Source organism: Malurus melanocephalus, unplaced genomic scaffold (assembly GCF_030028575.1).
Source record: "Malurus melanocephalus ecotype Western Australia unplaced genomic scaffold, MMel_1.1 scaffold_163, whole genome shotgun sequence".
NCBI classification, from domain to species: domain Eukaryota; kingdom Metazoa; phylum Chordata; class Aves; order Passeriformes; family Maluridae; genus Malurus; species Malurus melanocephalus.
In genome coordinates, this window is record NW_026623395.1 from 82,548 (window position 1) to 108,186 (window position 25,639).

General features: G+C 41.7%; 1 protein-coding gene across 8 annotated transcripts in view; it reads right to left on the minus strand.

The window, feature by feature from the left end:
• MYO5A (myosin VA) overlaps window positions 1–25,639 on the minus strand; it is a 91,908-nt gene that overhangs the window by 38,305 nt on the left and 27,964 nt on the right. For all 8 annotated transcript variants that reach the window (XM_057372073.1, XM_057372072.1, XM_057372069.1 and 5 more), the window contains exons 5-11: window positions 11,897–12,053; window positions 8,161–8,304; window positions 7,315–7,396; window positions 5,769–5,876; window positions 5,209–5,315; window positions 2,566–2,831; window positions 1,933–2,014 (exon numbers count right to left, since the gene is read on the minus strand). In XM_057372073.1, the coding sequence (XP_057228056.1) occupies window positions 1,933–2,014; window positions 2,566–2,831; window positions 5,209–5,315; window positions 5,769–5,876; window positions 7,315–7,396; window positions 8,161–8,304; window positions 11,897–12,053 (946 nt within the window). The remainder of the gene's footprint in view (window positions 1–1,932; window positions 2,015–2,565; window positions 2,832–5,208; window positions 5,316–5,768; window positions 5,877–7,314; window positions 7,397–8,160; window positions 8,305–11,896; window positions 12,054–25,639) is intronic.

Below are 25,639 nucleotides of genomic sequence, written 5' to 3' on the forward strand. Positions count from 1 at the left end.
CAGAGCTCCATTTCCGCTTAAATGGCTGCTGATTTTTTTCGAAGATGATGCACTGCATTAAAATTTACTCTTCAGCGAAAGCCTCTCAAGAATGACTTCAGGAGTATTAGCACAAAAAAATCCTTGAAGGAAAATTCTGTGACAGATTTATCTGCCACAAAGATCAGCAACCATGTAGCTGTATATTTATTCAAAAACAGTATCACAAACAACCTGCACAGCTTCAAGGAAATGTGCATAAGAGATGAATTAAAAGTTCAGGAGAAAACAGAGTAAGATATTAAACAGGCAAACTGTGGTCTTAATAGAAGGAGTGCTCTGAAAAACCAAAAAGACTGCTGACTCCAGTTATTTTTGATGATATTTACACTTTCCTGTACACTTAATGCTGCAGTGGCAGGTGGACCCAGGCTGGGAGCGCCCCATCAGCAGCACGGGCAGGGTCTGGGGGTGCCACAACACCTGAACTGGGGAGCTAGTCCCAGCTGCCCTGAGCTCAGTGCACGGCACACATCTGCCAGGCAGCAGAAAACAACCATGACAAAGCTGTATATCCCTTTATTTCATCAGCTGAACAGCACCCTCCCAACACGGCACTCCTGAGCTGCGCCCGCGGGAGCCATTCCCACCCTGCACCTGGCAGCGTCCTGCTGGCGAGTCATATCCAGCCTAACATCTGAAACAAAACAGAAACCCGTTTTTTCAGTGTGRAGAACTAGCAATTAGGGGGTGAAAAACGCCTTCAGACCTGATCTTCCCTGTGGGCAGTGGGCACCAGGCAGGGCAGGGTGGTCGGGCCGTTCCCAAGCAGCCGGGATCAGGCTGCTCCAAGCAGCACATGAAGGTTTGGGGGCTGCCACCAGCCACAAGGCTTTAATTCACAGCAGCCTCCACCCTGTGTACCCACACAGCAGCCCAATGAATCTGTGCTCACCAGCACTGGCTTTGGTAGCTTGGCAGGACACCAACACCACAGCCCTGCACCCCCTCCCTCCTTCATGAGGCAGAACTTCCAACAACAGCACCAGAGGAAAGGGAACAGGGGCACAGCRATCTTTACTGAAGAACAGAACTAYTACAGCTTTTATGGCAACTASATTTTGCTGTACAGTCAAGAAAAAWCTGTGAGATCCCCTGTGCCTTGCAGTTATGCCATCCCACTCGCTGAAGCCAGCCATGGCACTACCCACACGGAAAGGAAAGGGCATGCCAGGGCTGGAAAGCCCAGCCCTGCTGCAGCACCCCACTGACACACTGCGCTGAAACACAGCACGGGGATCCTGTCCTGGGAGCACACACAGCCACGGGGACACGGTCACAGTGAGTGCAGAGCTATCCAGGGGCTGAGGCACAGCCTAGCAACAGGCCTGGCAGAAATAACTCGCCTCATCATTATGCAGGTAAGATATGCAATTGCAAACGTCACCGAGGCTGAGGAGAGAATCGTGATCTCTCCGGAGGAGGGGGAAGAGCCRCCTTCTGCCACACGTCATTCAGCAACTTCAGGATGCAGCTGAAAAGCCTCCAAAAAATAACCGTGGGGAGGAAGTGCGGGTGGCAAATCTCCAGCAGCCAAGCCATGCTCCCTCCTGCCCGTCCAGGGGCTCACAGAGGTTACGGAGACACTGCTGACTCCAACTTCATCCACACGCTGCTCTCACTGACAGGCAATCTCAGGCTCTTAATTGCCAAGCACTGCCTCTGCCTTATAATTGTTACTGTGATCGGAATTTCAAATAGTCCCAGAGCAGCAGTTAGTCATAAAATCTATTTCCAGGAGATAGTCAATTTTTCCCCATCCCTCAAAGCCCATGGCCAGGACAGCTGGTTAATAGACTGAAGGAATTCATCCTAACTACTGGGGACCCAATTAGCAGAATGGACTTGGGTGAGGGGAAAGGGAAGAGGAAATGCCAGTCATTTCCTACTTACCATATTGAACTGCTGCTGCAGTTTTTCATTGGCATAGTTGATACAGAACTGTTCAAAGCTGTTGATTTCRAATGTTTCAAATCTAAAATATGCAYAGAYTCAAAATTACTAGTGTACTGCAAAAAAAAAGATAAAATTACCCCAAAATTTAAAACTCCCTCCCTCCAGTTAAATTAATTGAATTATTTCAGRCACAAGTAACACAGCCAAGCAAGAAAACACACAGGGAAACAGCAAATTGCACTACAGAGGCAGTTCCCTCTCTAGGCAGGGMTGAGGAACTTGGAGAAAGGACTGATGTTCCTGGAGAGCACATCGGTTATCTTTGTCCTCTCTGTAAGTGCCACCTTGGAGGAACTGGACATGAAAATTCCCTTGTAACTTTCCACAACACAACAGATACTTGAAGTACAAACAGCAAAAACCTGAAATCCCACTATAAATGTCAAAGTCATGACAAAGATCTTAGAGACCGTGTCAAAACTAAACACCTACTTCCTTCAGCTGGAATAAGCAGCTGCTAAAGTTTGTTTTTTTTTTTTGTGTAATCCATGCAGCACTAGATGATAAAGACAATGATGCTTTGCAGTCAGATAATTGTGTAAGAGTGTCTTATCTCTGACAAAAACTCACCCATAGATGTCCAACACCCCGATGAAAGAATGCTGCTTTACAGTGGCGTGAAGGGCTTTGTTCACATGATCTACAATCCAGTTAAAGAGATTAGCATAGATATGTTTGGCAAGTGCGTCTCTGGCATTGATGGCATGAAGTTTGGAAATTGGCTTGATGTAGGTTTCAGTGGCAGTGGCGAGCTTCCTGTGGCAAAGCCAGTGGGCCATCTCCTCATACTCCACACCCATGAGGTCACAGAARATGGTGAGGGGCTCGTGCTTGGGCTAATAAAAACAGGCTCATTAGACCTTGAGACAGTATTACCCACAGCAAACACACAGTCATGCAAACAGACCTGCCTGCCTGAGATCCTACAATAAGCAGCAACAGCAGCTTCCTCAGCTCTTCCTCCTTCAAAAGTGCCCTTCCCCCTTAGCACATATACGTTGCTGAAGTAAATTAGTGGATAAGCTTCCTCAAAGGCATTTATTTTACTGTACTTGTGTTCATCAAAATGCTTCACACAGGGAACCTGCAACCTTCAGAAAATTAATCAACTGGCTTCACTGGGATGGACTTGGTATTTTGAGTTCTTACAACTGTCTCAGGCCAAATGGACTGCAGTTTCCAACTGGGGCTCTTGACTGCTCAAATACAGCATGGCAGGGAGTGATGAGCAAAAAGGTGCGGCTCGAGCCAAGAAGCAAGAGGAAGAAGTGTGGAAGGACTTCAGTGCTCTGGTCTCAGTACTTAACAAAGCATTTTCTTAGTGAATTATGGAGACAAACACTAAGAGATGCAGCACATGAATTATGTTCTCTAGCACTCAAACTGGACTGGACAAGAGAAAAAACTGAGCTTTGTTTAACTGGGTAAAATCAACCAGCAAGGCCTGCATGCTGAGGTGGGCATACAAGATTTCTGCACAAAAATCAGTGCAGAGCATTTACCACTCAAGATACTACACCTTGTGACAACCACGCAAACTGATCACTAGAAATCAAGGAGGACAGTCAGGTCTTTCCTGCTAAGGAACTCCCCTAACACCTCCTCCTCATGACGCTCCCGTTGCACCTGGTGGCTCAGCAGCTCACTGACAAGCAGCATCTTGACAAGGACAGATGGCAGAGGACTGCTCTGCATGTCCAGTGGCTTCAGGGTACATGAGCTTCAAATATTCCCACATCCTTCTGACKTCTCTGAGGCTTTTCCTAGTTCTTACAACAGACAAGTCCCATGCAGCGGCACACCCAAAATCCAGTTAACTGAGCATGTTTTACTGGCTTGGAAGACAATAATAAAATAATAACTATGAACACTGCACAGAAGAGTGTCACTTCAGGGCTGCTCAAGCTGACATTAAACAAACTAATTCACTGCCACAGCAGCATATGGAGCCCTTTGCTGAGCACCCTGCAGCACCAGTGCTCCATCAGCACAGCAGTGGCTCCTAGCAGGGCAGTCTGCACGGCACAGAGCTCTGTGGTGACCCAGCTACTGCCAGAGAACAGCACAGCCCAGCTAATGGTGCCACTGAACACACATCCACCACTGCCTGCCAGGCGTTGTCAGGCCAGGACAGGTTTGCACAGGAACCTGCAGCTTTTTACCAGCTCAGCCTGTGGCATTCCTACACTGGAGATACACAGGCAAACTCCTCATGTCCTGGGGTTCATCAGCTTTCTACCTATGATCATTAAATTTTAGCTTTCTTCATAGTGAAAACTTTTATCAGACACAGCAAAGAATAAGGATTTAGCTGTGGTTTCAAAGCAGCTGTTGGATCCCACAGACAGATGGTGTCAGACTAGGAACACCCATCACCTCTTGCCCCATGAAGGACCTGTTGTCTCAGCTCCAGAAACTGCCATTTCAGATTCTTGAGAGATTGACACAAGAAAAAAGATCTGCAAGTGTTGCCAAYATTTCAAGAGAGAGAAAGATGAAAGATGGCAGGCCAGCAGCAGACATTCAGGGAAAAGCAAAAAGAGAAACTGGTCACTCTGAATCCAAAGAAGAGAAGAGGGACCAGCCAGATCTGTTTTGTTTCTCATCTCCAGAATATGGACTTGGATAAGAAGCCTTGGCCCTCACCAGTAAGGAGGGCTTTTCAGAACASACTATGTAGTTGGTCCTTGTTGCTGATCTCCTGGGCAAAAAAGAACTGATAAAACCACGACACTTGGATGAGTCACACAAATCATACCTATGTATCCTATGCTTATGGCTAGACATCCCAGAGGACTTTGTAAAGCATTTGCTTTGCAATTATTTAGGACATTTTGACATTTAATGTCAAAAAAAAAAACCTATCTGGCAAAGCATTTACTGTGTGCAGGGAAGATATTCATGTAGGAATATAAAGATCTAGACACCTGCTCAGGACTTCAAAGCCAGCCTGGCTGGTAGACTTTKCTAGGACAGATCAATTACCATTATAATTGTATACCAATGTTAGAATACAGAGAGCACTGTCTAAAGCCTCTAAACTGAGAAGAGTTGAATCCATCTGCAAAAAACTGAAAAYGCTAGCAAATTAGAAATAAACATATTTCCATTTTTATATTTTCATTCTTTTTCAGAAGAGATCCCTGCAAAYAAGCAGGAGACAGACCTGTCAAGAGTGCAAACCACACACCCTTCAGCTCATCTGCTACTCACAGGAACAGTGCAGCTGTCAGAATCCCGAGATGCAAACTCCACATTGCCCAAGTGAAGGATGCCAGCAAGGATTCGAAAAATTCCCATCTGGTAGGTATCACTAATCCCTGAAAAAGGATGAATAAAAGGTTTTGAATGGARAGAGCTTCAGCTGTGAAAAAATCTATTAAGGAGAGAAAACCAGTGACTGCTGYGTGTGACTTTGACATTTGACAGTACTAATTGGATCCACTTCCATCAAAAACCTTTTACAACCAGATGAAAAAAAAATCCATTAAAATGRATCATTTAATTTGCTGTTTCAAAGTGCCTTGTCAGTGACCTCCAGCACTGCTACACCAAGGGAATCCACCATTTATGTTCACATAATGCATGCTCCTCCTAGATTCATGATTCCACTACAGTTTAAATCCCTTCTTCATGCAAGTATCTCAGTCCCAAAGTTTATCAAACTCCCCTGGTTTTAAACACAACAGAGTATGAAGAAAATAAACACAAATAATATAGAAAAGAGTTGCTAGTATATCAGATTTGGGATATGACTGTGATTCACCAATTACCTAGCAAAGTGCAGGCCTGCCTGGTGTTCACCATTTCCTTTGCATCATCAACACCATCAATCACAGGGCTTCCACCTTGCTTCGTATAGTGAAAGAAATTTGCATTCCCTGTAATAATAAAAAGCATGTATTTTACACAYATTGATGCAGAAATTCACAGCACATCTGTAAAGCTGTCTCATGACTAAGTTGCTCTCGGGAGAATCCATGATTTGATATATTTTCACCTTCTGGCTCATAAGACATACTTATTCTAGAGAGGATTTTTTTTCAAGATTTAACAGTGGAAGTATGTATTCTTTAAGCTACCTGGTTCCTATGGTAGGTTCCTCAAGCACATTCTCTACCTAACCTTGGTTCAGACTTCCACACCTGTGGAATGATCCCTCTGGAAGCAGTTCCTCTCCAAGTCTGAGCCAACCACCCAAGCAGTAGGTACAGAGCTGACAGCAGAAGCACTTTGGAATGAGGTGACAGATATTACTATGCTATTACTCCATCAGGATATTATACTTTGGTAATTTTTTTTTTCTTCTCTTTCCTAATTTATGGCCTGGCTCAGCCTTATGAGTATCTGTGATCCATTCAGGCTGAGAAGTCAAGGTTGGAGAACAGATAAGCTCCACCACTGTGGGGACAGCTCTGGGCCCCACTGGGAGACCAGCAGCTCTSCTGTGTAAATTCCTATGGTTTCCCTGGCCATGCTTCCAGCTGCACTAACAGACTCCTTTTCTTCCGCTCAGCTAAGGTTCCAAGAATGCTGAAAGAGAAGTCTGCTAAATGGCTTCTTCAGTTAYAATTACATCAGTTCCTTTCTTTCCTGTGTTAGCAGATGTGAATCCTAAATGTGCCAGGATGGTGCAGAAGAGCAGAGAAACACTGTAAAACCAGAACAGTGTTTCAGAAACYAGCACAGGCTGTGCAGTTTTCCTACTATGAAACCAACTTTTAAAAATATACAGGAAGCAATGAAGCTTTATGCTGAATTTTAAAAATGATGAGGTGATTGTCTATCCTAAGGTCATCATCACACCTTTCTTTTACAAAGCACCAACTCCTGTCAAATGGGAAACTTTTTTTTTTCAAATTAAAATGCTGATAGAATAAAATTCCCTTATCTGCTTTTTGATCACCAGGTTAGCAGAGACTGTACAGTAATTGTTGGTAACAGCTCAAGTAAAAGTATGGAGATACAAAATAAGCTTTTCAGGTACTTATACCAGAAAAGGTGAAATTCTCTGGTGGCTGGAAGAATGGAAAAAAGGCTTTAAAGAACTAAAGAAGAGAATTTCACCCTCCAATTTCACCAGGACACAGTAAGTCCTATTGATTSCAACTGCAGTGTATTAGAGTCTGCTGAATAAACAAATCTGTTACTTTTGTTTTATCAGAAAACCACAAAGTCTGAGGTCTTTGTCTTTAGTATTTGAAGGTTTAAAAGTTTAGAATTTAAAAGGCAGCAGTTCTTTAGCCTTATGGCTCAAAAAGCTCAGAGATGCTGTTYTGTCCCCACAATCACACAACACAACCAACGTGAATGTCATACCTAATCGCAGAGTTTTAAACTCAGGCAATGCTGCAGAGGCACAAAGCTGGTAAAAGATATGGTAATTTCTCTCCTCTTCTGCCTTTTAAAAGAAAGGAATTTGTTATTTTTCACCACATAAGAAGTGACAGAAACAACCATGAGCAGTAATTAATTMCTGTGTATAATGCTTTCTCTAGCAATACATTAAAAGCACAGAAGCCACATGGAAAAAAAGGAAGATAAATCAGCATCTATCATTTCCTTATTCGTTAATTTAATCCATTTTCAACAGCAAGAAGCATGCAGACAGTTTCACTTATAAGAAAAAAAAGTATGATTTCAGAACTGCAKATTATTATTAAACATAGATCAGGATTCTGTGGGTGGGTGAAATGATGATATTCAAACGTTTTTCATTTTCCAAAAATAACTAATACCATTTGCCTCAACGTTTATAATAAGCTGGTAAAGGGAGTATCTTCCTTGCCAAGKCAAAGCTTGAATTTTAAAATGAGGGACAAACATAGCTCAGAAGGCTCTGACTCATGACCAACACCATAATTCTGAACTTAAGTGCTCTACATTTCAAACCTTCCAACCAAAAAGGAACAAAAAACATTCTCKTCAAGCTAAACCATGTGCAGTAAGTCTCTCTTTTAAAATATACAACAGTATTTCATGTAAYATCCCCATATGGTACGAACTGTAATTATTATTTTTATATCTTTAGGTAGCCAGTCGGGGATAAATTCATTTTTACTGAGCTCTCGACTGTGAGGTAGGCAAAGACAGAGAGGAAGTGTGGGGGACAGTGCATTGGTTCAAGTATGAAATAACAAAATTAAGAAATTACATCAGTATTACCTGAAACACCACCCTTGATTTCTCCAACAGGTAAGTTCTCATGTTAGCACCAATGATTCGATACCTCTTATCAAAACCAATTTCAATGTATTTACCAAAGCGACTGCTGTTGTCATTCCTGGTGGTTTTGGCATTTCCAATAGACTGCAAAAAAGGGAATACTGTAAAGGTTAAAACAGCTTGTAGAAATTACCACATCTATTTAATCAACTACCTGACTCATAAACAATAACATTAATCGTGTCCTGGTTTAGAAATAATCAAGAACTTAATGAAGAATGATTTCTGCTTGGTCAACAAGTTACATCAAAATATAGTTATTTCATTAGTGGAAAACTGGGAGCTGATCTTCCTAGCAATTATTTCACTTCCACACAGTCTAATTTTACAGCTAAAAATCCTTTCTTGTTCTCTCAAAAGGAAATAAAGAGTCTAACAGAAAGCTCACATTCACACATATTTCTTCCAAGGACTTATTAAAACTGTAAGGATTATTTCATCTGGATATATTCATATATGTAGATGTACAGATATATATGCATAGTACTTGCAACCTCTGAAAGTCATAAACCCACAACCCACTCTGTTCTGCCTGGCTAACAGTTTATTATTATTTTTACTCTCTAACCACCACATTTCCAGACTATTTCTGCAAACATATAATTTAAACATATTTACTGTGTGCCCAAGCATAATCTAAAAATTGATATGCACAGACTTGAGTCATTTGCCTGAAACTGAACCCCTTGCACAGCAGCTTGGTTACCCACCCAGAGACAGCCCTTGCTGCTGCCCTGCCCCGTGCTGAACCTTCTCAGAATAATTCAATACAGCTCCACACACAACAAACAATATTTCATGCATTTCCTCTAYGTTACATGTCCTGGGATGCCCAGGGCAAATGATGACTGTGGCTCCTGCATGTCTTGGTGCAATTGTGCCTTACCTCACCAGCACCAGGGCTCACCCCACAACAGGTACCAGCTGGATACATCARAATTCAAGGCATGCAAATCACAACATGCTGAACGTCAAAGAAAATAATTTTTTCTGCTCAATTAGACCATGTTGTAGACATCACATAGCAATTCACCTTCCAAAAACCTCCTAAAGGTATCASTGCATCAAAAGAACGGCATTAGGAATAACTGAGATGTAGCACAGTGCCTTTCATCACATGGCACTGTGTGTGTGTCACTAAGCCTTAAGTGCACTGCTGTATCTGTGTCCTACTTTCCCAGTCCACGCAGCCATCCACTGCAACTCTGTGCTGAAATAAACTTGAGAAAAACAAATGAGAGCAAGCAGCACTGCTGAGTATCCCAAATCTGCAAGCAAAAGGCCAGTGAATGGGTCAGTGCCAGCTGGTACAGCCTGGAAAGTGGGACCAGACTGTCATAAACCCCATGAGAGCAGCAGCAGCAGCAYGCACACCCGACAGAGCAGATGTCAAAGTGGGCATCAGATGGACAGTTGCTGTGAAGGACCTAGRAGCAAACTGCATCTCTGCAGTTCTAAGAAACATCAAATTCATTCAAACTGAATGTACTCTGCACTCTTGTGTTTTAAAATTATCACAACTGTAGTGGTGGTGGTAGCAATATATTACAATATTTCTATTACAATATTTCAGAAATCAGTTATTCCTATGAAAGGTATTACTGATAAAAACAGAAAGTCTTTGTGATTATAAYATTGCACGATACAGTACATACAAAGCTGTACCATTTGCATGGCTATAGAGGGTAATGAAGAATGAGAGGCAGGAAATGACATAAAGATGTGTTTTAAGACTTGTCCATTTCTACATTTGCAATAGGAAAATGGTATACAGTTATTGACTTCAAAAGTAATCACTTAAATAGCTGCTAGAAATGTACAGTGATCTCTCTTGATATTAATGAGTATTTAGTAGGCTAAGATAACGTGATGATAGCTCATAAAATACTGAAGTATAGGATGTCCAAATAGAAATTTAAAAATAAAATGGGATTCTGCTTCTAAGAGTTTACAGTCAGCTTAGTAAGTAAGAAATTCCCTGTTTCTAAAATGAACTACTCATTTTCTTCCTAAAATATATRGGTTAATTTGTATTTCTACTGATTTATCAACTGAAGAATTCAAAACATTAATTATGCCATCATAAGAGTCTGTCTCKACATCAAATTTCACAACACTCACTCTAAAGCTAATTTAAAGTTCAAGTGTTGGAAGTTAAAAGGGTGACTTTCATCCAATTATAATAATCTTTAAAGCCACTGAAATATATATTTAGATACAGCCACATTCACAAAACTGTTTTCCTTTAAAAATAAAAATAWAACACCACCATTAATTTTTAGTGARTGAAAAAAGGTATAGATGGGRAGCTCTTTTCATYTTCTTTAAACTTCCTYGCTTTTGGAAATTAACTCAGMCAATTAGCAGTGAGCTGATGGTCCAGAGAGAGCAGAATGTTTGTTTTAGGCTCTGGGACCGAACACAAGAAGGGCAAGGCTCAGCTCCCCTGCCTTACTCAGATGAGTCGCTGCCCAGCACAGCACAGCACGTTTTATCCCCCAGAAGGAACTTCCAAACACCACACAGCACCACAAACCAGGCACAATTACCTTGTGACAGACACACACAATGAGGATCATGAACTCCTCACGCCAGGAGGAAAGGAGGAATAAAACATAGTTCATTTTTTAAAAACCTGAGGAAAAAAACAACGGCAGCATTTTGCATTTCACATTTCACTGCGTGCTCTCTGTTTTCTCATGATCTTTCACGCTACTGCAGAGATGCCCAACATGTACCAAGGCATCAGTGGTGCTAAGCATTTCCCTAGGCTGCTCACAGGCATGGGCACGTGTGTGCCTGTGGACAGTGCCACTTCTCTGAGAAACTCCCCCAGGACATTCTCTCTGATGAATCATTTCTAAACCGAGCTCCTCAACTTCAGCCACAACTTGAATTTACGCATGTAGGCAAAGACACAAGAAACAATTTAGATGAATCTAAGAAATATTTTCTGCTTGGCTGTGACATCAGAGTCACAGCCTCTCCTGAGCTTCCCAGGGAACAGAGACCCTACAGCAGGAGGAACTCTACATGTCCTCTCAAAATCTACTGCCAGCACCTGCCCTCCCAAGCCTATGGCTTTGCCACTTCACTACAGTAGGTACAACAATTTCCAAAACTGAAACAAGAGTCTGAGCTAATTACAGCAAAATTATATCTTCTRATGTGTTTTTCTCCTCTGAAAGAAACTGTGTGTATCCCATGTAACTGTTTCCTTAGTCTCTCTTTCCTAACTGCATGTCCTAAAATTTAACATTTGYTTTCTTTCAGAGTACCATCTACTGGCGCCCCACATGTTTTGTGGGTAAGGCCAACAATTCTATCCTGCTTGGAATTTAACACACAAAACCAGTCTTCTCCAATTGCATTTAGCCATCAGTCTGGGAATTAGCAGCTACAAAGCTGAAGAGACTTAAGGCAGCACTCATAGAAAAATTACTTTGCTACGTGAAATACATTAACAATATCGAAACATCACCTCCCCTCTTCTCTCAGTCTTTCATAAATGTTACACAAAATGATGCCTAAAGCACCTCCTTGTAAATGGATTAAATGAAAAAAAAATTAAAATGTTTTTAAAAGGTATGGATTGCTCTCTTGATCGAATGCTCATGTTTGCCCCAGAGCAGAAGCTGCAGCTGGAAGGCCGGGTTTAGTGCAGYAGCTCTCTTACCTCCATGATGGGATTGGAGGCCAAGACCTTCTCCTCAACATTGGCTTCACTGGCAGATCCACTGACTGTGGCAAAGTACCTCATGGCATATTTAGCAGAGACAGTCTTGCCAGCTCCAGACTCGCCACTGACAATGATGGACTGGTTCCGCTCATCTCTGAAACACAAACACATGTTAACTCACAGCTGTTCTCCCAAGGATATTACTGCCTGCATCCCCAGCTTGSCAACAACCCTTCCACCATAAATACCGTGTTAGCAGCACAGCACAAGGGAAATGCACGTGCAGGCACAAGGCAGTTCACTGGCTGGACTGCCTGCAGCAGGATGGATGCTCCTGGGACAGCCCAGCCAGCCAGCAGAGCTGCTTCAGAGAACCTGGCTACAGCAGAGGAGCTGTTAGCACTGTTCACTAYGTGTTTCTGCAGCTACTTCTACCCAGAGTCCATGGTACAATGCTCCATGAAGTTATCAGTGCTCATTAGTAAAGATCATGAACGCCATCTTACAGACTGAGAAATCAATGGCAGAGTCAGCCACAGAAACCTTTCATCCCTCTGATCTAATCACCAGCTTATCCCAGAATTGTTCTGAATCTGAAAAATTAAAACATGGCTGCTCAGGACACAGATAGCAGCTCTGGGAGTGAAGACAGTCCCTTTGATGTGAAACAATTTCCTCTTGGATAAAAAAAGAATAATTTCCATTTGCTCCTAAAACAATTTTCTCTATACTCAAAGAGGACTCTGCATAAACTCAACTATGTGAGTAAACAACAGACTACAATATAACACAGAAATCAACATTTATTGAGCCTGAAACTTTAAAAATAAAGACCATATGTGCTTTATAAAGCTTTTACATTTTCAAAGCAAATTAAGTTAAAATGAAAGATATTTCAAAGTATCCCTATGAGCTGGGTGAACTTAACTGTATCTTACACAATTACATGAAAAGAGACAAAAGGAGGAATAAAACTTTTCCCCAAAGCTTTCCAGAGCTGGGGGGGGACACAGAGTACAGTTAAGGCACAGGCCAGGCTGTCCTTACAGCACAGGAGCTGTGAATGCCATTTCAGGCACATCCATGTTCAGGAGGCACAGTGACAGTCTGCAGGGCCTGCCAGCGGCATCAGGAAATGCTGGGGAGGGGAATCAAAGACATATGCCTGCAAAAAGTGCCTGTGGTTTCTGTAGCCTAAAGGTGCTCCAGAAGATCAAGAGTTCTGTTTCCAGGATGGTAAAAAAAACCCTGCTGATGAAATAATTAAGCTACTTATCAAACATGTATAAATTATACCTGTTCCTTTTYTGTGTTAAGAAGTCCACCTTAGTCAAAATCGGAGATTTTGTCCCAAATTGGTGTTACAAGTGATGTATCACATTTATGAGCCCATTGGTATCCCTACACACKGCCAGCCCCAAGTGGAAACTGGATGGTGTTTCATGTCCCTCAGCACGGCCCTCAAGGCACCATTCCCCCCGAGGTGAGAGTGGCTCCTCCTCCTCCTCCCTTCCTCTCTCTCCCACAGGATGATGTCCATGCCCGTGATAATCCAAGAGGGAGGTACCTGACACCTTTGGGTACCTGGCCAGGCTTTCCCACCTGGTAGAAGAATGGTGACCATCTCTATCTCCCACCCTGGAGTTTAACAATTCTCATCAAATCACTTTGGTATTCCACTGGTTTATGGTGGTCTCTGATGGAACTACTGAGCACACTATCCCYGAGGGAGGACTGGTTTGTGTGGCCATCAAGACAAACATCATTTTCATCAACTATTCTGTCAAAACAAGCCAATTCAAGTCCCATCAGCTGTGAGGGCACCATAAACTGGACAACACCCCACAACAGCTGCTGTCAGGCCCAGTTCGTTCCTGTGGGCTTAGGCTCTGGATAACAACTGTTTACAGACTCTGCTGCTGCTCTCATATCTTCTACCTRTCTTCAAAACCAATGCCAAGCCCTCAGGTAAGAGCACAGCTCCAGCACCCACTTTGTGCTAGCCAAAGCCACATGCTCAAGAAGCCTCTGGTTCTGTCACCCATCCCTGGGAGAGCCAAGGTGGTGGCATTTGTTTAACCAAATGAAGGTACCAGCTGAAGCAGATTTTCCACATTTTGGTAAAAAGAAATTAATTGAAATGGCTGAGTGCTGCTTTAAATTTAAYAGCAAAGTGTTAAGAAGATCAAAGCAACCTAATTTTATGTTCTCGACTTCCATGTAACACATGCAATAGGTGTGAATGACTACAGCACAGTTCCCACATTCGTACACACCAAGCTGTCAGTCTCAGTGGGAAAGTCATGGAAAAGCAGAACTGTTCAGCCTGATAACCTGCACTGTGTAGCCCAGGTCACACAGCCTTGGCCATATGTCCCATCCCACCCTCTGACAAGACCTCATGTGACAGGGGCCATCAAGCCTYTGTGCAGGATCTCGAGGGCAGTCTGTGTGCCTGGGATGGCTTGAAGAAGCAGAAACACTCCTGTTCCTCCCCCATTCCCCCTCGCYGAGTTGACTCGTGGTAGACAGAGGTGTGTGGGAGAGAGCCTGWGCCTCAGGAAGCTGCGGGAGTTATGTGGATCCTCCTGCTCAAAGAGAGCAGCAGCAGGATGCAGGAGAAATCCAAGCAAAAGCCAAAAATCCAGGCTTAAATGGGACAACCGGTAACAAACAATTTTCCTCTCCTACAGACAGTTCCTGCAGTGAGTCAAAAACAACCATTTTTTCACAGGACTGGCACAACACTCTCTTTTTTGCTCCTGTGCTCTTTCAAACAGAAAAAACTCCAAACGATGCCATTCTAAAACATGAAACTTCTGGTCTRATTTCAGGGCTGCCTAACACAGGAGACAGGCAATAATATAACAAGCTTTTCATTTGTAGATCACCAGCGGTTTCATGTATTAAATATCATTAAATATATGAAGACTGAGGAAGCTCAAGTCTGTGAAATGGATCCTCTGATGGTTAAGCCTTTTCAGTTCCCAAAGTACAAAACGCTTTCAGAAAACCAAGGAACGCAAACTCACTCAGACTTCTGACAAAACAAACTTCTCACAAAACTGCCCATAAAAACCAAGCTCTTTTGCCAAGAAAGGAGCATGGAAATAAAGGTGTCTCATCCTGTCACATCCCCGAAGGACAAGTGTGGGAGCACAGAAAACACACACCGGTTTTGCAGTCCTTACTCTCTTCTCAGGAGCTCCATGTTTACWAAGACAGTAATGAAACAATGAGTTTGAAATAGCAGTTTAAGAATAGAATTCTTAAGGAGAAGTTAATCAGCCAGAATTTCTGTGATAAGACACGAAGAGATTCTCTTCCCCTCAGCACACACGTGTGCCCAGGAATAGGGGATGCATTCTTCTGTYGCTGTGTGAGCACACAGACACACACACATTGCACACCCTGCAACGAGAGGAGACAGGGTTTGCTCTGTGGGAGATACAAACATCGCTGCTGTCTGTTCTGCAGGGATTGTCGGTGTCTGCAGCAGCCACAGCCATCGGGGCACACAAAGGGCTCCCTCAGCCACCACAGCAGTGCCTCTTGCCAGCGCTCCATCCACCCTCAGGGCCGCTCTTGTCTGCTGCACTACATTAATCCATTGTTCTGCTTTAACACACTGTAGTGGCCATCCTCTAGCACATCATTCTTTGTGCTTTTTGGCACAGAGAGAGGAAAACACAACAAAACAGATCACACTGGGCATTTGGAGGAGAAAGGACCGTGTAACACAAACCCAAAGAGCRGCAGGGGATGAGCTCTCACTGCCGCATCCCCAGGGAGGATTTGGCTCATGGACATCCCACCACAGGCAGCAAAAGATTCAGTCCTGGAGGACCAGGGTGGAGTGGGCCTGCCAGGCAGCTGTGCCAGCTCAGCAGAAAGCTCTTTAATGACAGAAAACTTTAAAGAAACAAAACACCACAYTTAAAAGCAAAATAACAAGTAAACTAGCATGAAAGCATCTTGGATAATGTATGAGATGTGGTGAGAATAATTTYTGGTTATTAGTAYAAYCAGTGGTYTGTCTAAAATAYAACTTCTGCTTRTGTCAAATGAAATTTTCATAATCARGCTGCATTAAAAACAAAACAAAAATYTAAAAACCAAACCAAAACAAATGAAAAAAATCCCAGAAAACAAATGTGACACCACCCAAGTTCTTCCTTTGAGATATAATTCACCTTTAGAGTTATTTTCAGCTAAATCATTAGCCCCTTACCTTTGACCTGACATTTTGTGCACTTAACATCTCACCAGTTGGGAAAAAAGCTATAATTAAAATTTTCAGCCAATGAAACAAGTAAGTAGGGCAACAGCTTTATGTGTGACACCACTTCGCAGCCAGATGCCACATTTTATGCAAAACTTCATCTTGCAGTTTTTTCTCTGCATAAAACATGTAAGAAGATGGTTTTAAAATTAAGATTACTTCTGAATGGAGGGAACATTTTAATTACTCTTTTGCAAACAGAAATGAGGAAAAGCAATCTGGGAAATGAGAGGTGGAGGAGTTCTCTTTCCCCCAAAGGCAGACAGCAATCAGATCCCAGCACACAGAACTACATCACAGTGAYGCAACACTGAGCCAAATTATCTTGAAAAGATTAAGACTGAAACAGTTTGACTGGGAGCAGTTTACCACTCATGGAAACACYATGGTATGTTCAGGATCACATTCAGCTTTTTCAATTTCTGAACAGCGCAGAAGAATAAAGGAATGACAAAATTACTTTAAAACTGCCATTTTAAGATGACAGGTCCAGACACTTCACAAGCTGAAATGTGAAATGATAGGCTGAGATTGCCTGCAGTATCAAAAGATTTGGTTCAGAAATCTTCTCTATAAATTCTCACAGGCCTATACCTTGGGAATCATGTGAGGATAACAGCTCTTTCTTGATAAATAAAAGCATGAGAACACACTATGGAACAACTAACTGATAATTTTAAGTAGTGCTCTCTATCACAAAAAATACTGCAGAACCAGATTTTTGCATGGGCTGGCATTTTTTAAAGRCAATTTTACTTTATCTAGAAAATTTTGTTGACAGGCAATATGTTTATGAGGAAATTCACTGTCAGAGTGCCAAAACTGAATAGATATAGYCTTACCTAGCTCCTGGAAGCTTGAGATTACAGCCTACACAGCAACAGGGGCTTCTTAGGCTTTGAATAAATGTTACAAAATTGAACACTGAAGAYAGTTTCTGATCAAAGAAGGTTCAGCATCGAGGAAGACAGTGCTGCAAACTGACTTGAGATACCTTACATACAAGAAAAGGATTTTGCAGACCATAAATGAAATGAAACCAAGCAAGTGGTTTAAAAAAAATCACCTTGCTTTCAAGAGGTGAAAAAACAAAAAACCCTTTGTTGGAGATGTGCATCTCCCTTAATGCAATGCTTTTAATAGCACTGGCTACTTTAAATTCTGTATTTTATAAAAATCTACGGATGATGTTTCCAGGAGAGCCCAGTGTGGAGGAACTGCTACCCTGATGAGCTCCCAGCTGTCARATAAACTGGAAGCAAGAGGAAGACTGTCACTGGGCACCTCCAATYTGTACAGAGGGCTGCAACAACCCTGACTAATCACTGATAGCTGTCATTATCCAAGGCAGCTTTTAACGATTTCAGCTGACCAATGGAAAAATTGAGGCAAAAAAAGAAAAACCAGTGCAAGAAATGAAACATTCAAGTGGCTAATATTAAACATACTAMATTTTCAAACAATTTTCATTGAAGATCACTTCACCCACCTAATCTGCTTCCCACAAAACTCCAAACAGCTCACTGCATCAAAGCCATTACTTCCAGAGCAAACTGTCCAAACACATCACGATAATCAAGGCATATAGACTGAAAAATCCTTATAGATATCTTGTTTACCTTCTTCCTCTATACCAACTGAAAATCCCTCTCTGAAGCAGGAACACTAAAAGTTAAAAACCTCTCTATCAGTAAGCATTTCAGAGAGGATTAAAGAAGCCCAAAGCTATTCGATTTAATCATCAAAGCACAACACTTTTGGGTTTTTTTTTCCCTTCCTATGACTGATACATTGGATGTATCACTTGATCTTGGCTTTCAGCCATGACTCCACAGCAAATAACATCAAATAAAGGTGTAGAAGCACACCYGCCACAGAAACATCAACTTGGGAAAAGAAACAAAAGCAATACAGAAGTACTGACAACAAAAGGAATACAGAAATTATTGACATTAACTTCAATATTCCTATCAATCCATTCATACCCARGCTACCAGCATCTCTCCCTGGAAAAACTGTATCATTAACAGCTGCTTTTAAAAGATTCAGACATGGACTTTGAAATGCTTGCCTGTGATGAACTACTTCAAAGTTGAGTTTTCTCCATGTCATAATGTAGACRAGATTGGCAGAAAAGATCAGAGTGAAACACCCTTATATATAATGAAGAAGGCAAATAACAGGGTAATTTGATGAGAAGAACATTAGTTCTGACTTTGCCTTTGATCCTAAATCGTCTCATGTTTGTTACCCTTGAGGACACTGCCAAGGTGCTGATGTTTTTAAGGAAGCTTCTTGGCAGGGTGCTTTGAAGGTCACCACCTYCAGGACATCTTCCCCCCTCACTCTTTCAGTGCTAAAAGGTTAATTAAATCTCCTGACATTTTTTTTCCACCTCCTCCTTCTGTTTTGTTTCTCCCCTCTTGTGGAGCTGCTACTGCTTTATTCTTTTCTTTTGGAATAACATGTTTAGGTTGTGGGGAAGGTCACCAGCCTCATTGCATATGACCGTTTCATTTTTATTTAACTCAAACCAGCACMAACTGCTGCTAAAGGCCTGATCCTGTGATCTTCAAACATTAAAATCCCCTAGTGTTTCAATCCCAGTACACAATAAATAGCTTTTATTTGATCTAGCAGTGACAGTCTGATCTTCTTTTTCTCACTACTGTTCTTCTGCTGCAATTCTGTGGTGGTAAGATAGACTTGTAAGCCTGAAACTGCTTTACATTTTCAAAACAGTAAATTTTCAATGATCAAAGTACCTGACATAAACTCCCAGGGAAGAAACCTGTGACTCAGGGAACATTTGGGATAGATGCTACTCTCAGCACACACACATAACTACCACTAACACCAGTGCACGTCACACCCATCAGAGATGGAAAACTAACTCAGTGCTTTGCCATCCTTCAGCTGAATTATGGCAGCAGGAACTCCAACCCAAGAAAATAACTTAGAAACTAACAACATTGCTGAAAGGTCAGACAGATTCATTCTGTGAACACAAACACTGGCAGGTTTGACATCTTGCTGTACTTTCACCAGCTGCAGTTTCTCTGAGAGCCACAGGATTAACTAGGGACCAWCAAAAACTTAAGTTTAAGCTCTGTTTCATGTTTCACACCTTAAAGCAGATTTCCAAACCTTTCAARGATACACATACATATATGCAGCTGACATGATTCAGTATCTCCAGTAATACAAACAGAACTCTGACCTAAGTAAACATCCTRTTTTTGCAATCAATCTCTCAACATCCCCATTGCATATTTGTGACAGCATATGATCAAAATAACCTGCAATATTTACAGTCAGGTTAGATGTCATATACACATCTTTGTATCTGACAGCATAACTAAAAAAATCTGTTTAATAATGATCATTTCCCCCCCATGAGGCACTGGTAACAATGCACTTAAAATAAATCAGAAGTGCTAAATATCACTGYAATTGCTTTACTGATGCTCCCAAATAACTCAGAAGCACTCCTGCTACAGAAATCATGGAATCAAAGAACAGAAAAACATATCTAATACTCCACACATTCCAAAGAGTTAATTCAGTCTTGGAATTACAGAAAAGATTTTGAACTCCTTTCTTGGGAAGCCCATCTGATTTCATCAGGTATCAATACAAACCCAGGAGTTCTCTGTAGTACTGAATGTTTTAGGAGCTTCACAGAAAGCAGTTTGATTAACTTATCAAGAAATTTAGGAAGGATCTTCCCAGGTGCAGGGGAGCAGCCCCAGCAGGCTAAAGGGAACTCGGTCTCCAAGGGATTGGCATCTCCAGTGCAGCAAAGAGGATGCACAGCTGATGAATGCAGGCAAAAGAATAAAGCACCAGAAAGACAAATCCATGATGTAAGATGAATAAGGTTTTGCACAACTCATGTGAAAGCTCACTAAATACTTCTGATTTCAAGAAACAGTGAAATAAATGTTGAAATAAACAGTGTTTCCTAAAAAACACCAGTGACTGTAAACCTGAAAGCAAAATATACCCATATACGTTTTTTTCCTAGGACAATCTTCCCTTTTCAGCACAAAATGTGCTTTTGAGAGACACAAGGATCTGGATTTTTTTTGCAGACTCACCAGCCAGTGCTCTTCCTAAGACCTTCCCTCCCAGTCCCATGCCACAGTAGGTCCCAAACTCATTTTTTGTGCAGTTGTGCTCCACTTTCCTCCCATTGCCACAGTTACTTGTTTTTCTAGAAGACCAAAATTGCATCCCCACTTCTCCTAAAATAAAAGGCAGCTGTAAAACCCACCAGTGCTGGGTGCTTTAACACGAGTCAATGCAATATATTTAGCTTCACCTTTGCCTAAGGGCAGCATTGTGTGGCAGCAAACAAGACTGCACGCTCAGCTGCACTCCTTCAGTGCAAAGGCTTTGAAACTCAGCCCAGGGCACACGGCATCTGCTAGGAGCCATTATAAAACCTGGCAGCTCTACAAACCCAGGATTTTCTCTTCAAACAGAAGTAATTTAACTGTTCAATAAGTAAATAAATAAATAAACCAACAAGAATTCATTCAGCAGTATTCTAATGCTCTTGGACTAATGGAAAGCAGCAGCAGCCAGCTCCGGGCTGCCTTCCTGGCACCTCTCACATTGAGGGCAGGAGGCAACATCTTGCCCTTCATCAACCTTCTGAATAAACTATTTAAATCACAAAGTTCTTCACAGCCTTAAATAAATTCTGTTACCCCCTGTTTCTGGATTTGGCTGGTGAYCTCCTTAAAATGGGAAAGTTCCCCTGTTTTGTCTTCTTTCCACCTGCTTCCAAGCCATGCTGCACCAGCCCACCTTGCCATTATCTCTGCAGCTGCTCTCCCTGGCAGGTCACCTTCCCTGGAGAAGTCTCTGCAACCAGGCASACCTGACAGGTGCTCTACCTTCACCCTACTACCCTTTCCCTTCATTTTTCAAGTTTCCTTTCTGCAGTGGTGTTTGAAGAGCAGGCACGGCCCCTCTTTCCCTGCTACTCTACTGTGTCGTTCCCAGAGCCAAAGCCTCTAAATTCACTCATGTTGGCACATCCCAAAAGGTGTGGCCTGACACAGATAATTTTATTTTTTCCTCCCTCAATGGGCTGGTATATGAATTAAGAAGGTAACTTCTGTAAAACACCCAGAATGTGCAAATTGCTATATAAGCACTGAGGATTATTGTCAGAAATGGAAGTGCTCTGAACCATTCTGWAGTGATGTGACAGGGGAACAGGAAAAGAAAWGAAAGCAAAAAATGAGTTMCAAGWKCTTTGCCCCAGAAGCAAGCACAGAACAGCAGCTACAGTCTGGGGCTGTTCCACTTTCACACCCTGTRTTCACTGGTTTATTTTGACTGTCTGGATCTAACATGCTCTGACCTGACATATCCCAGTCTTCACAGATGCCACACATTAACAATTCAGAGAATTTTTCAGCTGCAACCTTGAGTCACAGCAATTGCTCCTGACTAAGCACTAAATTAATTCTTTGTAAAATCATTCACTTTTAATAAGCGTGAAACATCAGTGCAATAAACCACGTTCTTTAATCACATTTCCAAATATATGTCCAGTTTAACTTGTTTTTTTTTAAGCCTAACAGCATTTCTCACTGACATCTTTAGCTGCTGGAGGGAGAGGATGTTCTGAGCACAGGGCCAGGACTGGAAGCTCAGTGCTTAGGACAGCTCTGGGCTAATCCAGGCATGGCCAGGACATCTGATACAGGGACTCAACGGCCTCCTTTTGCCACCTAGGTGAACTCTCCAAAGCTGCCCTCCCACTCCCCACATCTGCTTCAACTTACAAAATGCAAGTAACAGTGCTGATCTCCTCTGCAAAGAACTCTGGGATCTGCTCATGGAACATGCAAACAAAGATGAAATATTATTATTATTCACAATCTGAATTCTCATTAGTGTGTTCCAGCTGCAAAGTCAGCCACTCCACAACAGCTCAAGTTCTTAAGAATCTTTGTTTCTCTTCAACAACAGCATGGTAAAAGCATTCTGCAATACTCTCACAACCAGATGATRCACTTCCTTCTTTAATTAACAAAATGCACCACTTGCTATTATAATTGCATCCAGGAAAAACAGCTCTTGACTGTAAAAATGTCAAAAGGTGAAAAGATAATGAATTGTCAGTAACATCTCCCAACACATACAAATGAAGAAAACTGAGGTCAGCACATGCTACAGAGCCATGATAGATTGCACTCCAGAGGAGCACAAAGATGAGGCAGCAGTATGCAACTGATTTATCTGGGGATTAGCCAGAGGTCACTCCTGCAATGGTTTAGGAAAGCTCATCGCTTAGCTACCAGCAGGACACCTCACATGAACTCCAGCTTCCAGCTACAACCATGCTTAACCCTTCTGTTGCCTAAAAATAATCACTGCTTAGACAAGTAGGTCCCTKATGTTACATCAAATTGATTCCCCCATCTGCCACCTTGCACCTGTAACATCACAAAATGTCAGGCTCCAAGTAKAAGAGACTGCTACAGATTCATCTGATCAGAAAGGATGATTTTCCCCTTTGCATTCTAACAATAGAGGCACAGAAACACCATCTCTTTTCAAGGYAGATATTTAATTCAAGAAGTTCTGTGCCAAGGCCATAAGGGGAAGAAGGCCACTGTACATTTGTCCAGCACCCATCACAGCAGGCTCCCATTCCATAACCCTGTGGCAGGTTACTAACCATCCCCACCATGCCTTCTGCCAGGGGAAAACACAGCATCCATTTATCAGCCACCCAGACACAGCAGCAGCTGATCAAATTGCATTTTAAAAAGAGGCCATCAACTCGGGATGCCTGGGATAACGGGAGACTGCCAGAAAAGATGCTTTCAAAACACCTACTCAACAGCTGACCAAGCTTCCTTTTGAACAAAAAGTGATAGAAAAATATCTTCCTGTATGTGAAAGCCACCAGACACTCAGAAAAGCTGACCAAACAGAAAGGCAACCTGCTAATTAAAGGTAATTTAATGAAAAAGAAACACAACACCACAGAATAAATCACTGTATTTTGTCCAAACAGAAAAAACTAAACTTTGGAAATTGATGCTTCAAACTGTGTTGTTTTCCAAACTGGTATACATTAAGGTTTCTATGTATCTCATTAGTATGCAATTCTGTTTGCAAAGGTTACTTTCAACTTGAGCAATGCTAGACAGCTTTATTAATTAATCAGAAGGAAATCTCAAAGYTAATTTATTAAATTAAATCTGCTGTATCTGTCATCAACCACAAGTAGGATGGAATAAATCAGACCAAAAAAGTGCTGACAAAAAAAATATTATCTTAATTACTGCAATATACMCTCACTAGGCAGGGGAAAGAATCCTGTGAAGGAGTGATTTTGAAGGTCTTTCCCTAATAGTGTTAAGAAACTGATAATCATAAGTCTCATACATTAGTGGAATTCTTTACAGTTTCAAGAGTATAATGTAATCATCAACATCTTACTRCAAACCATAGAGTTAAAAATGTATTGAATAATCTAGTGAATACTACTAAAAAACTGAGCYGCACCTGCTGATGGTTATGAATCCTATTGAAGTTGTAATGCTTTCAAAAAATGAAAAATAAAATGTTTGCCCACCGAAGCTTTGACTCAATTTCCATAGTTATGACAGGGGGATAGCTAAAGACTAACTTGGTTTCTATCAACAATTTGGAAACACTGACAAGCAAAAGTTGCATGCTTTGCAGCTCAAAGGGTTCAAYACATGCAAACATCCACGTGCTGACATTGAGTTTATATTTCTGGGACAAAAAACATATRCTTCAATAATAATTTTCTTGCTTTTAAATCACTCATCAGCCTTAAACATTGTCCCAGACCTGTAATTATTCACTCAAATAGAGTAAACTGTCTTGGTTTGAGATCAACCCAAGACACTRTCCATGGAAAACATGATGTAAATCAGTGAGGAGAGAGATTCCAGCTCTTACCAAAATCACAGCTTGTTAGAGCTGTACCTACAGAACCAAACCCCTCTCCATCCCCATCCAACTGACCCTGCTCCTCCCACTGGACACACTCCTCAGACAGAGATCTGCTCCAAACGCTCACATCTGCACTCCAGAGGCTCATACAACCCAAACCAATACAGTCCTGGTAAGTATGAAGCACTTGTAACCCTAACACAATTTAAGTGCAGTTTAACTAGAGCACTGCTTATTTTAGGCACAGCAGAGGAAAGGTGTTGGAGACAAAGCTGTCAGTCTGAGCAGAGGAGCAGCAGGAGACGGGGAGAGAAAAGGAAAAAGGTACAAAGACCCAGATGACAAGGGAGGAAGAGAAGGGAAGGGGGTAAAGAAAAGAAATAATAATCCAAAATGAGATTAGTTTTAAGAGCTGTGCACATTTTCCTGCACCGAAAAAGACAAGAAGCCACCAAGCACACAGCAGCCACTTACTGCACTGCTGCCATGGGTAAGGACAGGCCATGCTCCTTTCCACCCACCCTCCACTGCAAACTGGGGACAGAATTGCTGCTGCAAGAGGAATAAGGAGGCTCAAATGGGCCCACTGCTCCCCAGCAGCATGGACCACAGCATCTGACATCAGGCAGTAAATGTCACATGCAAAGGTATGTTTATGTGCTGCTTTACAATGCAATTAACCCCAAACAATTGCTGATTATCATTTCTTGTGCACAAGCCAGATGTGACCTCCATCCCTGTCATTCCAGTGCTCAACACTTTTGCACTGTATTTTTCCTGAAAACACAACGCAAATGTTGAATCACTGRCTTTCCAGATTTCTGCCATGGGGCATTTTCTTTGGCTGAGGAAGGCTACAGAGATCATTTAGTTATAACCTTGCACATGGTTGGAGTTTCTCAGTCACAGCAGATGAAGCAATGAAGCTGGAAAGAACTAATTCTAAATCACTAAATTATAAATTAACAAGAAGACCTAAGGAGTAAATATTTAGAAGAGCTYATTGAAGCCTTAAGGATAGAAGCATCACGACTAATTATTCCAGTGATCATTTAAACATGGAGCTAGGAAAGATTAGAAACAAGAGAAAAATAAATCTCACCAATTACATACATAAATGCAGATTAAAGCCATATGACTAGCTACCATATGAATATGCAAKGCACTTATTAAAGCATTAATGAAACAGTCAGACAACCTGATAAAACTGGACTTTTTTTTCTCTAATGTCATAATTCAGGAATATAAAAGGTGATTTTTTCAGAGTATAAAAAATATTAGTGAAGTTAAAGGGTGGATTTAATAATTGCAAGCAGCAATAGAAAACTAAATTCAATGAAGAAAATCAGTATGTTGCAATGATAGAAAAAGTTCTTAAAAACAAGCCAAAAAACCGCCAAACAAACAGAAAAGGAAATAAACAGTGAAAAGCTAAAACAATTAAATTGTTACTTCACTGTAGAAATTGCTTTCAACTGCATAGAGTGCCCAGATTTAATTTT